General features: G+C 42.5%; 1 protein-coding gene across 7 annotated transcripts in view; it reads right to left on the reverse strand.

The window, feature by feature from the left end:
- Positions 1-16,775, reverse strand: part of tpra (translocated promoter region a, nuclear basket protein) — a 50,576-nt gene that overhangs the window by 3,476 nt on the left and 30,325 nt on the right. For 5 of the 7 annotated variants that reach the window (XM_069683952.1, XM_069683950.1, XM_069683947.1 and 2 more), the window contains exons 25-47: positions 16,396-16,599; positions 14,704-14,885; positions 14,352-14,499; positions 14,055-14,192; positions 12,425-12,556; positions 11,989-12,119; positions 11,534-11,744; positions 11,272-11,421; positions 9,539-9,652; positions 9,183-9,287; positions 8,772-8,984; positions 8,114-8,152; positions 7,474-7,668; positions 6,704-6,815; positions 6,383-6,576; positions 5,710-5,780; positions 5,324-5,523; positions 3,808-3,987; positions 2,799-2,908; positions 2,242-2,298; positions 717-956; positions 430-631; positions 150-349 (exon numbers count right to left, since the gene is read on the reverse strand). In XM_069683952.1, the coding sequence (XP_069540053.1) occupies positions 150-349; positions 430-631; positions 717-956; positions 2,242-2,298; positions 2,799-2,908; positions 3,808-3,987; positions 5,324-5,523; positions 5,710-5,780; positions 6,383-6,576; positions 6,704-6,815; positions 7,474-7,668; positions 8,114-8,152; positions 8,772-8,984; positions 9,183-9,287; positions 9,539-9,652; positions 11,272-11,421; positions 11,534-11,744; positions 11,989-12,119; positions 12,425-12,556; positions 14,055-14,192; positions 14,352-14,499; positions 14,704-14,885; positions 16,396-16,599 (3,528 nt within the window). Of the gene's footprint in view, positions 1-149; positions 350-429; positions 633-716; positions 957-2,241; positions 2,299-2,798; positions 2,909-3,807; positions 3,988-5,323; positions 5,524-5,709; positions 5,781-6,382; positions 6,577-6,703; positions 6,816-7,473; positions 7,669-8,113; positions 8,153-8,771; positions 8,985-9,182; positions 9,288-9,538; positions 9,653-11,271; positions 11,422-11,533; positions 11,745-11,988; positions 12,120-12,424; positions 12,557-14,054; positions 14,193-14,351; positions 14,500-14,703; positions 14,886-16,395; positions 16,600-16,775 lie in introns of all 7 variants that reach the window. The other 2 variants (XM_069683949.1, XM_069683948.1) reach the window with 2 other exon arrangements.

Here is a 16,775-nt window from a genome sequence, read left to right on the forward strand (position 1 = left end):
CTGTCAGACGAGGGCATTTTAAGGCAGTGATCTCCAACACGATATAAACACCATTTTAACAGCCAGGAAATCCAATCCATCAAACTTCTTGACTAATGTTTCATTTGGTTTATAGTCCAGTTTGGTTACATCATGCTGTGTGTGTGTACCTGTGTGTGTGGGGGTCCCAGCTCTGGAGCTGGGGGTTGGATGTAGAGCCGTGGTGGGAGAGGGTGTGGGGGCCTACGTGGCTGGTGTAGGCGGGGTGTGAGAGAGGAGGGGGAGAGTACAGAGGAGGATGAGGCTGGGGGAAGGTGTAAAGTATCTCTTTGGGGGTCAGACTCTAATGTTGCATTATTGCTGCCTTCACCTGGAAGAGAGAAGTGAGACACATTAGCTCATTTCAATATGATGCCCAGCAGAAACCAATCAGACGTCAGTGGGACTCACTGCTGTGTGACGGTGGAGAGGGTCGCTGGGAGTCTGAAGAGGCTCCACAAACATTCTCCTCAGTGTCTGGCGCTCCTGACGGCTCCTCGTCCTCTCCCTCGTCTTCTTCATTCCTGCTCTCCTCCGTATATTCCTCCTGTCCCCTCATGCTGCCGTCACCAGCATCATCCTCATCTTCATCATCCTCCTCCTCGTCCTTATACTAAGGCAGACACAGAAACCTTATTTAACACAGACAACAGATTAAAACTGAAAATACTTTGAGAAATTCATAAACCTATCAGCACCTCTTCTTCTTCTTCTTCTTCTTCCTCTTCATCGTCTTCCTCTTCATCATCATCATCCTGCTTCTCCTCTCCCTCTTTGCTCTCGCGGCTCTCACTGTCTGTGTCAATCACGATGACGTCACGTATGATAGCCAAGCCCTGAGAGGAACTCTGATCAGAGGGTACAGACTGGGACGCACCTTCTTCCTCAGTGTCCTCATCTTCTTCAGGTAAGATGGGGAAACTCTGCTCAGGAAGCTCCTACACCCAAATCAAATTATTAAGTGTTTCAAACAAAGGTAGGTGCTTTGACAGACTTAGAAAAACCATCAATTCAATAATATTCCAGAAAACTACAACATTTTCCCTCGCAGTCCATTTTCCCTCATTCAATGCTGCAACTGAAAACCAATGTATTATAGAGGAAGCAGGTTTTTCTCGCTTTAATCATTCCTTCTGTTAAAACAACATTCCTTCAAACTTCCAGTAAAAGTGACGAGAGAACAAATCCACAGTCGAGTTGAAAGACCAGGATAGTATTTGACAAAGTTGTTTGCATCTGAATTCCCTCTCATGTTAGTCCACTGCAGATCGACACAGAAACACTGGCTGCAGAGTACAGAGGGGGAACTTTTAGATCGATGTCTTAGATGTTTGATAACAGAAGTATTACACTTCTTTTAAAAAGTAGACTGTCAAGTAGACTGATTGTTTCTCTCAATAAATCAATAAATAAATTGATGTTTAAAATGTTGGGGAATGCAAAATAAAACACACTCTCAGTTACTAAGTAAATTAAAGAAATGCAAAGGAGAAAAAACAAAACAAACTCTCTTTTTGTGCTGCACTTTCTGTATGCTGACGAACATTTTGGTTGACATCCGCATATCTTAGCTTCTGTTTTTTTGAAAACTTAAATGTATTTATACAAAATCCTCTTTTATTGGATCCCTGTTTAGTAACATTTCATTCCCTGCTTACTGGCTACACTTCAGTTAACAAAATCGTACTCGATGTTTGTCTGATGGGCTGTAGCTAAGTTTAAGGAAGCAATTCCAGCTGCTTTTAATTTAATGACACATCTCTATACTAAAGCTCTGACGCTAATGTTAGTCCTTCTTAGCTTGATCAGTTTGGTTGATATTGAAATTTGTAATGTCCTGCCCTTAACTGGTGCACAGTATCACATCACATCATTTGCTAGCCCTGTCAGCACATGGCGTTGTGATGATACCGGAGTGGAGAAGATCAGCCTGCTAATAACGAACATGGTGACTGGAGATGTGTTACCAGTAAGTGTTGTGGAAGGAGAAGGCTTCTGTGAGCTGATGGCGTTTGTTGAGTTAAAACATATATTGGCTGGTAAACTATTTCAAGTTTACAGCTATGGGCAGTTAAAAAGTGAATTTTGGTGACACTATATAAAAAACAGTGAGAACCCCTTTCAACAATAGCATGTGAAACCGTCAATCAAATAACGATGCTTCATTTGATGGCTATGTTTATGATCTTGAACCCTCCAAAGTCACTTTCATTGGTGACAAACCTGAGTGTCATCGGTTGAATCCTGTCGCTCTCCTTCCATCTCTTCATCACCTTCCATCTGAAGCACAACAAACAAAGCAATATTTGTACAGGTGATAAGTTCATAATGAATGGGTTGACATACAAAAAAAAAGGGGAAACAAAACAACAAAACATTCAAAAACAAAATAATATAAAAACAAGGCTTGGTGCAGAAGCAGCTTCTTGTAGAAATTAATAAATCTCCGCCTTTGTATTCAGAAATATTCATCCTGATATTCTGTGAAACAACTCTGAAAAGAACACTGTTGTTACATCACTGCCATGTTTTAACTGTTTCATTGACAATTTGGAAAGGAAGCAAAAATAAGCAGACCAAGCGGACTAATCAGGGTTCTTCGTAAATAAAGAGAAAAATTCAAATCAAATAATGACCTTAAAATGCAAAAAATGTTTTAACCATTCGGTGATTACAAATGTATTATCGATTATCAACTTCATATTTGGGACTGCAATGGGAATTTAAAGGCCATGAACAAAAAACATTTTGACATCAGATTAGCTTCTGTTCGTGTTTACCTGCAGTGCTATTGATGGTTTTAGTCGTAGTTTTTTATTGATTGGAGGTGTGTGTGAACTCTCTGGTCTGCTCTCCTCCTCCTCATCCTCTCTGATCCTCTTTGATCCTGCTTAAATAACACAAGGGATAACATCAGGATATCAGTTTACATTATTAAACTATTAGTGGAATGCTGGTTTCCTGTCAGGCATCAAGAGAGGGTGGAGTTACAACAAAGTAAAACAGACTTGGTATCAACATGTGGTTTTCGTGTTCGGATCACAAGTGGACAGCCTTTAGTACAGGTGTGAACACACCCAGTACAGATTGAGGACCCATTCAGATCCGATCACTCAGGCCACATACGGAGGTCGTCCGAGACGCATTTATCCACATACATCCAGCAGTGTGTACACACGTGTGCTGGGCCACATTAAGCACCGCCAACTCGCCCTCGGGAGATGACTCGCCTCTCATTCCTGTCTGATTTAACATTTCTCTGCTGTGTCTCTTGAATATCTTATTTTTATTTACTTCTCATGTCACTCCAGCATATGTAAACGTAATTAGCAGTAGAGCGGAGTGTGCACTGAAATACAGACAGATCATGTCTGTATATATTCACTAAGGAGAGTGCATTTAAACGTATATGCCCCACTCTGTTAGTTTGTGTGGTCTTACACTTTATGGCTGAGCTCTTGTTGCTCCTAGGCACTCTCATGAAGACATTTCACAAAGTTGCAAAGGTGGCATCCTATGACAGCGACACGTTAAGGTTCACTGAGCTCTTTATGACTTATCTTAACGCGATGGAGCCCATAGCCAAACATACATTTAGAATAACAGACTTGAACACAATCATTTGAAGGGGTGTTCATTCAATTCTGGGCATATGATGAAAGCTATCTGCAATTTCTTTTAATCATTTAAAATAATTTGGACAGAATCCTTTACTTCTTTCTTATCAATGTCTTTAAGGTCAGTAAAGTTGCAGTGTTGCTGTTGTGTTTTGGACAATGTCCTTCTCACCTGATCCAATTTGGGATGAGGACGTAGATGGTTGCTCTGCCTCCATACTGGTTCCTGCATCCTGGTTGGCTGCCTGCTGCTGGGTGGGCTGTACAAAAGCTGTGGTCTGGGTGCTGGTTGGCTGATTAAGTGATGTAGGTGTGTTCACCAGGATGGAGCTGGTAGAGTGTACAGAGGCTCCTGCAATCATCAGCACCATGAACAGAAAAGGTGTCAGATGAATTGGTTAACTGAGCGCTGCCTTTGTTTACATTTTCCAGGGTAAACATTTAAAGTGAGTGATACATGTGACTGTTAAAGGAAGCAGGATGAGATTTTTTGGTCTAAACCTAGTATGTGGCATCAGCTCAGCGTGTGCTTTTGTGGGCAACACTGGAAGCGTGGCATGACGGCTGCGGGACGTGTTCATTTTCATTTTAAATGCATGAAAACAGATGAGAGTCTTGAGAATGTGTGCGACTCGCGCTGAATGTAGAGAATAGGAGGCTCGCCTATTTTCACAACAAGCAGCGTGCGGTTCTCGGCCAAAATGCACGGTGAAAATGAATTGTGATGAGTCCTATTGATCTCTGACAGCAATATGAGGATCTCTGACAGCAATATGAGCATCTCTTCCTCTAGTCAAAGTCACAGGCATGGAGAGTAAAGTAGGTCAACACTGCTCTTATGTTTTTTCAAAGTAAAAGCCCGATCTGGAATTCTGACTCCCCTCGTTTGTACACAATGCTTTTATTTTGAAGTGTTTCCCGGGTCGTTGTTTTTTTTTTTTAACTTTATTTGTAACTTTTCCAGGAAGTTATTTGATCGATAAAGTCACTCACAGGCTCCTTATTGTGGTTCCTGCCTAATTTTCTAAGAACTAAAAACGTCATAAGTCTCCCGCAAGCTATAAGTATAGATGTTAGTGAAAATAAATAACATCATGTTACAGACGTAACTTGGGTGTGATCCGTCCCTCTCTCACCCTAGCTTGTCATTTTGACACCAAAACATGTAAACATAGGGCCCAGGTTTGACAGTACCGTTTTATTTTAATTATAACTGGGAGCTGATGGATACTTATTACAAAATAAGCTCGACACTTAACCCTGCTTTATGAAGCCAGTTATGGCATTTGTTGGAACACCTATTACTTTAACTACAGATACATTTACATTGTTCCAACTGTGCAATCATTTCCTCTCCTCCTTTTCAGCTGACTGCACAGGATGCATGTGTAAGGTAACCTTGGCGAAATGTGTTTATTATACAAATCAGCGGGGTGGGAAAGTAACTAAGTAACTTTTACTTTGAGTACTTTAAGTAAGCTACTTTTTACTCTTACTTGAGTCATCTTTAACATTAGTAATTTTACTTGAGTGTATTTTCAGTCAAGTAACAGTACTTCTACTTGAGTGGAATATTTCAGGACTCTTTACACCTCGGCGTACAGTATATTCATCTTTAAATTGTCACTTAAAAATCATATACTGCTAGGTCTAATTCTATGTTTAATTTTTCACACTTTTGCTCTCACCTTCATGGCTGTCAGTCTGTGTTGTTGGCATGACAGTGGCGGTAGGCGTTGGGTTAGGGACAGTTGCTGGGGTAACCATGGGCCGGATACTTGCACGTGGCGTAGCCTTGCTACCAGGGGATGGGCTTGGCTTGTTGCTTGGAGATGGAGTGCTTGGGGTGGGGCGGATGTTTGCAGTGGGAGGGTCGGACAGGCTGGAGCTGAAGGAGAAACCATGAATAGATATTACAGTTACTTATTTAAATACATAGTAATATGTTTGTTAAGATAGACCTGTCTGATAACATTTCTTGATTGAAAAATGTACATTTTTATAAAAAGCCTATTCACAACCGTTCAGTATAGTGTCTGGAGTTTGACCATGTGTATCCATCTTTATTAGTTACCTTCCTCTATCTTGGGCAGGACTCTTCAAAGATATATGTCTCTGGTCTGCAGATCTGGGCTGATCCCCAACCTAAGTTAAGATGCAGGTATTCAATGTTGTAATTACATTCAGAGGGAGTAACACTGTAACACAGAAGGCTATTGGTTTTAGAGAATTAAGTCATTATATCAGAAGCAAAATGTCGTTAAATTTAGAAAATAAAATCATAATCAACCAAATTATTATATAATATTATTCCAAATATTTTTGTCATAATATTTTAATAGGGTGGACATAAAAGGCTATAGTTTTTTTAGAAGAAAATATATCTTAAAGCAAATGTAAACCTCAAAACGTAAGCATGATTTGATTAGATAACGTTGATTGGATCACATGTGCATTTTCTCAAAGTCCATGTGAACAACACCAAGGTTCACTAATGTCCTTGCAGAGGACTGGTCTTTTAAAGCCATATCACTTTCAGATAGAGACTGTGATTTAAGCTCAGCGTGCTGGAGGTAACCAAACACGTCCGATAATTCAAATAGCCATCATGGATTCAATTTAGGAATTCAGATTTTTTGTTTAAGCAGTTTTTGGGCATACATATAATTATAACACCAAACACAGAAATTTCAAAAAAACATGAACCTTCATGTCATTCATGACCACAGGCAGCATGATGCATGTACCTTAGCTCCGCTATGGTCCTGTGGTTCCTCTCTTGGGTCAGAGTGTGCTTGTATCTCTCTCAGTTCTCTCAGTTCTCTGTCCACTCTTAGAAGTCGTCCTTCATATTGTGACTTGAGGGCATTCATTCTCACCTCCAGTTCCTCCTTACTTTGTTTCAATTCTTCTATCTCCTGACTTTGCTGCTCCTTGGCATCTTCAAGTTTTGGAAGAGGTATTATGTTTAATTTGTTACTTTAAAACGGAGAAGCTACCTCGTTTGCTGCAACTTCACAGCATGTCATCATTTGGCCCATCTGTGCATTAGTGCGTGTGAAACTTACTGTTTAGTTGGTTGATTTTTGTCTTGGCTCCCATGAAGACCTTCTTAGTCTTCTCCTCTTTTTCAGCCATCTGCTGTCTGAGCTGCTCCTCTCTGTTCTTGCCCTCAGACAGCTGTAGGGAAACACCACAGCATTATATCAGCTGCTGTAGATCTAGGAAATGATTTTGTTAGAGATCGGACTGAAAATCTAAAAACTAAACAAAAAGATAATACTCTGCAGCTCTTTGCATAGATTGTGACCTGTGCAATCATGATGTGCTAGCATATTGTTTACTGAGTTAAGACAGAGCTGTGAATTTACATGATAAAGCTGTTTAAGCATCTTAACTGGACTTTCTCTGTTTGTTTTGTACATGTTATTCTAACAATGGTGTAATACTGCCCTCTCTTCAGTCTTTCACAAGCCTAAAGAAAGGAAAATGTATTGATAGAAGTTATTGTGTTTCATTTCATGATTAGATGCACTTTAAACCAGGGGTTCCCAACCCCCGGACCGCGGACAGGTACCGGGCCGTAGGTCCTTTAGTACCGGGCCGTGATACCCAACCGCACAGGGCCTCGCGCCTCTAAAGACACTTCAAAAGTCGTCCAATTCAGCTGGAAAAACCACAGACCTGGCAACCCTGGCATCACATCCCATGAAACTTTGATGATGAAGCCTGATGCCTCTAAAGCTCTGTGTTTGTCAGTGAAATATATGAACTACACAGCATATGGGCACATGACAGCCTGTGGACATTCTGTTGGGAAAGCTGGACTTGAAAGTACCTCTTGTTTGAGTTTTGTCAGTTCCTCCTGCAGTGCCTGATCAGCTTGACTAGAAACGTTAGCATTACTGGTCTGGATGGACTGGGAACTCAGGTTCTGGTTGGCCTGTGTTACTTGGCTGGCTTCATTGGCCTGGTTGGCTTCTGTTAGCTGCTCCTGTAGACGCTTATTTTCTGCTTCTCGTTCACCAACCATCTGACAAAGAAGTAATAAAAGATAGAGATTTAAGGAGAAAGGAAGCACACGGTGGTTGGAATAGACAAAGAAAGGAAAGGAAGGAATAATAATAATAATAATAATGGAAATAATAATAACAGCAGGTTACTTTCCCAGAATGGGGGATCACTAACGACTATCTTATCTTACCTTAAGAAGTGAGGAAGAATAGAGAGTGAGACATGATGGAGAAAATGGATTGAGAGAGAAAGATTTGTAGAGATAGATATAGAGTATGTGTGGAGGATTGTCTGGAGTTGATTCACTAATGCATGATAATTCAAACAAGTCCATGTGAGTGTATTTCCCACGTTTCCCAATGCTGAAGTACTGAAGTATCAAATGTATTATTACAACCATTACAAAGCTTTGCAGACAGTGTTAAACCTAGTTAAAAAACAATCAGTATAAAGCTCATCCCGACCTTCTGCAGACTGTCCAGGGTGCCTTGAAGCTCAGTCACCTATTAAGAGAAGAGAACAGGTACACTACTTATCAAATAAAGAATGTCACAAAAAGCTTTTCATAACAGCAACTGGGGTATCAGACACTCACAGATGCACATCGGGTGAGCTGTATACTGTATTATGACTTAAAGTTGTGAGGTGGTGGTTTTTAACAAAAAAATAAACAAAGGCAGCGTGAAGTTAATGGCTGCGTCCGACACCTCCCCCCCGCCAGCAGCCAGGCATTAAGAATAACTATATAGGAATAATCAGTCTTGTTGCTGACGGTCTGGTTTGCTTCAGAATTAATGTCAGTGTATTTCACAACCAGTGGAAAAACTCCTCACAGGGGCTTTAAAAAAATCACTTATTGAATGTGCAAGAGAAGACATGCAAACACTACGCAGATTATTATTAAAACATTCATGCACTAATAACAAATGTTAGATGGTTTGTATTTTAATCTTTGACTTTGGCACTCGCAGGAGCAGTACATTGTTAAGGCTGTAAGGATGCTGCATTCAGCCTGAGCAACTGTTGTGTGTGCTTTCCATACTTTGTGTCTACTCTTGTTTTATGTACGTTAGTGTATTACAATTAGTATCACATACAGTAAAGAGAACAAGGGCCTCTCACCTTGCTCTCAGCTTTGCAAAGAGCAGTCTTTAGGTTGCCCACTTCCTGGTTGTGGGTCTGTTGACTGCTTTGGTGGGTCTGCTGAAGTTCTTTCTGGTTAGCAAGGTTCACCTGGAGGGCTTCTTTTGCCTGCTGGAGCTCTCTCTGAATCTGTTGAATCTGGTTCTGGCGGGCCTGAGCTTGAGCTTGAGCTGATTTCAACTGGTTCTGTGACTTTAAATTTGGGAGGAGGAGTTAAGGCTTGTAATATGGGTGTTTGTCACATTAGCCAAATAACCAACCGACAATTGACCAGTCGTTGCAATGAGGACAAACATTACAAGTACATTAAAAGGTAACGATAAATCAAGCTTGACTTAAGAAATGATGGTCTCTGTCAGGTGTTGCTATGGTATTGGCAGTACGTCTTACCTGCTGGGTGCTGGTCTTGGTTTGCTGAAGCTCCTTCTGACTCTGGGTCAACTGATTCTGATTCTGCTGCATTTGAGTCTTGGTCTGGGACAACTGTGACTGGACCTATAAAAGCAGACGTGAGACAATTTAGGCACACATTCTGGCCTGTCTTATGCATTTTTCTCACTAATGGTTCTTCATGTAGAGCTACCTATAGCTTCCTCCCTCTGCATTTGCATTGGTGTTTTAACATTTAACGCTCTAAAAAAAAATTTAAGAGCAATTTAAATGGACTTGAACAACATTGGATTCAAATTTGTAGCCAGAATGCAACAAATCCAAACAAAGACAGACTTAGACGTATGTTACAGTACCTCTACCAGCTGGCTCTGGTTCTGTGTTAGTTGGTTTTGGGCCTCCTGGAACTTTTCCTTAGTCTGCTGGTTTTCCTTCTTGGCCTGCTCCAGCTCATTTTGGAACCTCTGGGCCTGGTTGGGAAGGAAATTAATCTTGTGATACTTCCGGATATATTTATGAAACCATTCTCTATTTACTGATTCTACATAGAAATGTATGATCTGTAGGCAGGGACGTGGATTTTTAGTATGTTTTGGTTTCCGTTTGTAGTACGCTTGTAGTCTGAGTAACATTGACCAATTACGAATCAGCAGGCAGCGGTGTAATGCAAGAAAAACAAAGGTGATCGTGGTTCTCTGATAATTTGAGTGAGGTATCTCACTGTGGGGTATTCCCCTCTGTGTAGTCCTCAGAAGCCTAATACCATTAAGGCAGCCACATTGGCTGGCGTTCGTGACGACTGCATCAAGAGGAGACATGCTCTCCCTACAAAGGGGATGATGCAGAGTCAACAGATCATTCAAAATAAGCACAACTCTTCCTCGCTTCAGGTAAGGAGGGTGGTCTGGTGAGATACCTCACTCATGTTATCAGAGATTACCTTTGTAACCAAAAGTTCTCTTTCAAACATTCGCTCGGTATCTCACTATGGGGATATATGGACTCCTGTATTGCCAGACAAACTTATATTGAAGACTGACTGACAACGATCGGGCTGACAACTTACAGCTCCTCAGAAGAGCCCACACTCAGCACAGTAAAGGCTGCACGGTGACATGCAGTGCATAGAACCTTGCAAAGGTATGAGGTGAAACCCAGTTGGTCACAAAATATATATCTTGGATAGACAGGCCTCTAAAGAGGGCCCAGGACATCACCATCCCCCTTGTAGAGTGAGCGTGTAAACCAGCTGGGGCTTGAACCCCCTTGCTGCTGTAGGCCAGAGAAATGGCCCCAACTATCCATTGAGAAAGCCGTTGTTTTGTAATAGGCTCACCAGTATGAGGTTTTGCCCATAACACAAACAGTTGATGTGTTTTCCTAAAGCCTTCTGTTTTGCCATGCACTGGGCACAATTTGAGTAACGCTCCTGTTGCGAGGTGGAAAAGAGGTGAAATGGCAGCTAGGTCAGTAGGATTCTTTGGTGTAAAGGCTGGATTTGGCCATAGCACCACACATGCATCTCCTGTGGCAAGACAGTCAGGATGTACTGCAAATGCATGAATATCACTGACCCGCTTAGCAGATGCCAGTGCCAATAACACGGTCTTCTTAAGTGATAAAACCTGAAGATCGACCTGATCTAAAGGCTCCAAAACAGCTGACAAATCCCACGAAGGGGCCAGCTGTTTGGACACCTGTCGCAGGTGGCAAGCACCCTTCATAAGACACAGCCTGACCACCAAAACCGACATGGCATGCTGCTATGGCAGCCAAGTAAACCTAAGGCTTTGCCGTTATCCAACGATTCTTAGAGAAAGCTGAGAATGACTGAGGCACTGAGGACTGAAACTGAAGACTACGTGAGAACACGCAAGACAGCCGCAGTATTGCAGATCTTTTTTATCGAATATTCATTTTGCTATCTTTTCTGTGCATTACAACGTGCAACATTTTTAACAAGTGAAATAGTATAGGCCTATTGTTTTAAGTGTATAGGAAATGAAAAACACCTTATTATAATCTTCAGTACATGCTTCTGTAATCATTGTATGTTAGGCTAAAAAAGGCTTCCCCTTCTCCTGCTCACCTCCTCTCCTTTTCTCTGAACCTCCTCTTTCAGAGTGTTTAGCTCCTCTCTGGCATTGTTGAGCTCCACCTGGGTTTTAGTCAGCTCCTGCTGCATCTCCTGGCTCGGCCCCGACTCACTTCCTGCTTTCTCAGCCGTCTCCTCAACCAGCTGGAAAAAAAGAACCACACACACTCAAATCACCATTTCAGCTTTCTTCCAAACTAAACTAATCATCTACTGCAGCCTTAAACCTAGACTAAAGCCCAAACTGAAGTACAACCTTGTCGTGCTGGGCTTTGAGCTCTTCATACTGGGTCTTGTAGCGTCGCCCAATCTTCTTGACCTGTGTGATAGTCTTGTTCTTCTCCAGAATGTCATTGTTTTTGGTTTCCACATCTTTCTTTGCGGTGTCTCTCTCCGACGTCAGACGGGCAACAGAGTCTCTAAAAGCTTGCAGCTGGGACTGAGCAGAGTTACTGCTTGCAATGTATCTGATGCACACATAACATTAATCTCAGTTAGTCAGTTAAAATGATCAATATTTCACCAAGCAAAAAAGCAGCTGTTCTGATCTAAGGTTTAAGATCAGGCACGAAACACAGGATCACAGTCTCTGGATTCAGTTACTTAAGCTACATTTTCACTTTGTGTTTTGATAAAACCTAGGTACTCCGATATTATAGCATGGTTCTGATGATTTCAGCCTGAGGGTGTATCGCTGAGTGGGTGCTCTACCTTGACAGTTCAGTCTTAAGCTTGGCCGTCTCTTCAGCAAGCTGTGTGATGCGTCTTTGCTGAGCTTCTCTCTCAGTGGCAAATTTCTGTCTCTCCTCATCATCGCCATTTCTTTGTTGACTGATCAGCTGCTGCAGAGGAACATTGAGTCCATTTTAAATTAAAAAAAGCATAATCAGTGAAAATAAAATTATTTTTCTAATATACGAGTGATAAAACATTAGAAAGTGTTTGTTAAAATAATAATGAGGTTAATAAAAACATATGGACAGTATGTATGAATTGCTTAATGAACAGTAGAACATTCTATGTGCAACATTTTGTATCGTGTAGCTGGGATAGGACTGAGAGACAAAAATAATAAATGCAGGTATACATACACACTCTTTTTCTCCTTGTGTATGTTTCTAAATACATTCACACAAACTGAAGTTACCTGTGCTTTGACTTTCCAGCGTTTGAGGTCTTCCTCCAGTATCCGCTTATCAGCACTCAGGGAGCCGTTTTTTTCTGACAGCTGAGACAGAGAGTGGTGCAGCGGGCTGATATCTGACTGAAGCTTCGTGACCTGATGGAGAACGAGGGTCACAGAAAAAGAGAGATGTAGTGAGCACATGCATTTCTTCTCTACCGTGTTCTATACGGTAAAATAAGGTGTGGAGGTGATCTTTGAACCGTAGGGGGGTTGCATGTGCAGTGGGGGACAGATGGGAGGTAACAGTGTGGCTATTACTGTATGTTTGAACTGAATTAACTTTGTGTTTATTATACTTTGGTAAGAGAAGGGTGGTAGCCAGTTATGTCGTTCTGCCAAAGTTTGAAGAAGTCAGGCTGTCGAATGCAGCGAGTTACAGAACAAAAAGAAACAAGCTGTTGCTGTTGCTGCTGGGCATGAGGGGAGAGTCAGGGAAACAGCCATGGAAATACCAGCAGAAGAATTGGACAGTGATAACGGTATGGCTGCATTGCTAGCACAATTGGATGGCTTGTTCCTGAAAGAAAAAATGACTGCACATACGAAGAAAATTATCATTTGATTGAATTAGGACAGACAGCTCTGTTTCCATGGCAGACTGCATTATTGACTACATTACTTTGAACAGCAATGCAACTGGATGAAAAAGAATAACATGACCCTTCCAGATGCTGTGTTAGCCTTTAAGCTGTCGGCATGTTTAGATTAAAAACAGGCAACTAGCATTGTCAGCATGCACAGAACAAACGTTTTCATCTATGACATGTGGACTGAAGAGAATCCTCAGAAGGAAAGACGCGAGGCTCGTCAGATGGAATTACAAGTGAGCCAGGACGTAGTGTTCTTCACAGAACAAAGACAGAGGGACGAGGTAAATGGAAGCATGAATTGTAAATGTCTGTGATCGGTGGTAGAGAGGTTCTGATGATCCTTATAGCTGTCCTCACTACCCTTTGTAGGGTCTTGCAGTCTGAAATGGTGCAATTTCCAAACCAGGAAGTTATGGAGCTGTTCAGAACGCTCTCGACAGGCCCTCCGTAAATTGTAGTGAGGATAGGATATGGGAAATGCACCTTCTTCAGCCTGCGAAAGGAGGTGCTGCTGAGCTTTTGTCTATGGAGCCGGTTTTGAGGGACCAGGGAAGTTTATCTGCTGCGGGGACAGCCAGAAATGTGGTACTCCTAACAATCTCCACGCAGGACTCCATGTTCAGCTTCGCCTAAAGTCAACAACCATCTCTTAAGTTTTGTCAATATTCAGGGACAGCTTGTTGATTTTGCACCAGTCCGTCAGCTGCTTGACCTCCTCTCTGAATGCCGACTCATCATTCTTACTGATGAGACGCACCACAGTTGTATCATCAGCAAACTTAATGATGTGATTTGTGTTGTGCATTGCAACACAGTCATGAAAAAAGTACAACTTGTATGCCAGAGATTAGTGCTCCTAATAAAACTTTAGCCTGAGAGAGGTTCAGCGACCTAATGAAACTCATAAGCATGGATTGATCATCTGACTGAAGCCCTCAAACAAAGTGGAAATTAAAACCAGTGGGGGAGACACAGAACAAACAATGATAAGCAACACTTACTTTAGCCTGAGCCTGCTGCAGCTCTTGTTCCAGTTTATCTCTGTCCATTTTCAGCATCCTGTTGGTTTCTTGGAGGGCACTTATAGTCTGCATCTTCTTCAGCTGTTCCTCCTGCTGGGCCAGAGTCTTTGCTGTAGCCTGAGCCAGGGAAGAAGTTCAAACAGAGACTAATTACAATAAACAGTACATTTAAGTTAATGCTATTGTCGACCATTCGTTAAACCAAAACAGGTCAACTGACCCTGTGTTTTCCTATCTATTTTCAGTCTTCCATCCTTGAGTCACTTTGTTTCATACCTGCATCTTATCCCTTTCAGCATCCAGAGCTTCCTGTAGTTCCTTCAGTTCTCTGTCTTGATGTTCCACTCGCTGTTTGTGACGAAGAGCTTCTCCCTCTGTTGCCTCAAATCGAGCCACAGCGATGTCTTTCTCCCGCCGCACAAACCTAAAACACAAAAACAAACAAACACACTTCATACCCAAACCAAATAAGTTCAAACTGAGATATTAAGTTCAAAAATGAAGAATCTAATGAAAATCAATGGCTTTACTTTTTCCCTCTATTTCTACAAAATTCTGTGTTTCCTTCATTAACAATCTCAAGTCCTTCTCACAGGTCGTAAAGCCACTGGTGGTGTTGCAGTATTACCGGAGTATTTCTAGTATCTGTTCAGATGTCTTCCCTTCCTCGCTGAATGACAGGTCAAGCTGCAGCTGCTGCTGCTGTTGCATCTGACAACTCCTGGTGGATATTTCATCCATCTGTTGGTGCAGAAGAGCGTTTTGCTTCCCCAGCTCGTCACAGCGACGACTCTTATTGGACAGATCCTCCTGAGGGAGAGTGGAACTGTTATGACCATTCAGAAATATTAAAGTTGTCCAAGAACAGGCTTTCCCTGGGTGAGGTGAAACTTTCAAAGGCAACCAGGGCAGAGCTAGTTCAATGGCTGTTTTGATATTCTTGATAAACACAAATGCGATTTTGCCATCTTAGCCTTTAGTGTTGCCCGCAAAACTGGGTGTTTACATTAGTAATGTAGCCTAGCTGTTGAATAAACATCAGTCAAATCAATGCTGCTTATTAGTTTTCACATAGAACTGTTGGTAGGGAAACATAAGGTGTCTGTAAGTTTGTGGGGTCTGGGGGTTTTCCCCCAGGAAATTATGAGTGTCACATACTTTATCTAATGGAAGAGAGAGATTTACTTCTTCACTTAAACTGTACGCTCTGGCACTTGACAGAATTATGAATGATCAAGATGTTACCAGAATACGAGGATTAACTTTATATTTTATTTTTTCAACTGCAGTTGGTCCAAAATAGACGTGTGCCATTTTCAATAGCCAATACCCAAGGCCTGTTGAGAGAGAGCGAGGGGGGGGGGGGTGTTAGAAAGAGCGTGAGAGAGAGAGGGAGCGAGAGAGAGAGAGAGGGAAAGAGGGTGAGAGGGAGAGAGAGGGCGAGACAGAGAGAGAGAGAGAGAGAGAGAGAGAGAGAGAGAGAGAGAGAGAGAGAGAGAGAGAGCGGGAGCGAGAGAGAGAGAGGGAAAGAGGGCGAGAGAGAGAGAGAGAGAGGGCGAGAGAGAGTGAGAGGGCCAGAGAGAGAGGAAGGGAGAGAGAGAGAGGGTGTGAGGGCGAGAGAGCGAAGGGGAAAGAGAGAGAGAGAGAGAGGAAGGGAGCGAGAGAGAGCAGCGGGAGAGAGGGTGAGAAAGTGGGTGAGAGAGAGGGTGAGAGAGAGAGAGGGTGAGAGAGAGGGAGAGAGAGGGAGAAAGTGAGATAGAGAGCAGCGAGAGAGAGGGTGAGAGAGAGAGGGAGAGAGAGGGGGTGAGAGAGGGAGAGAGAGAGAGAGAGAGCAACGAGAGAGAGGGGGGGAGAGAGAGGGTGAGAGAGAGGGAGGGAGAGAGAGGGTGAGAGAGAGAGAGGGTGAGAGAGAGGGAGAGAGAGAGGGAGAGAGTGAGATAGAGAGCAGCGAGAGAGAGGGTGAGAGAGAGAGAGAGGGAGGGAGAGAGAGGGTGAGAGAGAGAGGGAGAGGGAGAGAGAGAGAGGGGGTATCCGCACATACATCCGTAGATCCGAGTATAATCAAATTTTCTGACAAAATTATTGGTATGGGACATGTCCGTGTTTAAACAATCGCCACGGTAACACATACGAGTCTGTCTATTCTTGATCAAAAGCTCTGTTTTCACTGACTACTCTTTAGGCTTGGGCGGTATCATGGCATTACAGAAGGGCTGCACGATATATCGTTTAACAATCGCAATTGCAATGTGCGCATGTTCAATATTCACATCGCAGGACTAGTTTACTGCTCTTCAACCTTGTTGATCCGTCATACTACCTTCAGCCGTCTCTCCACTGTGCTCAAGGCTGCACTTTTCTCCTGCAGGAGACAGGAGGTCTTGTTGAGTTGATCCTCTAACTCCCTCTTCTGTGCTGCTCCTTGTTGGTAACTTTTCTTCAGCACTTGCAAGGCCTCAACATCGGCGGCATGAAGCATTAGCTCCCGCTCATATTTAGCCTGTGCCTCTCCAGCTAGCTTGGTCTAGGACAAAGACAGAGGGGAAAATGTGTGAGCCACAGAGCCAAAGAGTGTGATGCTCTGAATGAACAATTAAATTAAAGATATATATTTTAAACAGACAAAGTCTAGTAAGTGTAGTATTACTGCAGTACATCAAGGTGATGCCTCGTTTTGTTTTTTTCTTGTGCTTGAGAAGG

This window comes from Semicossyphus pulcher, unplaced genomic scaffold (assembly GCF_022749685.1).
Source record: "Semicossyphus pulcher isolate SPU_LCO1_2020_fin unplaced genomic scaffold, fSemPul1.0.p SCAF_7, whole genome shotgun sequence".
Lineage (NCBI taxonomy): Eukaryota > Metazoa > Chordata > Actinopteri > Labriformes > Labridae > Semicossyphus > Semicossyphus pulcher.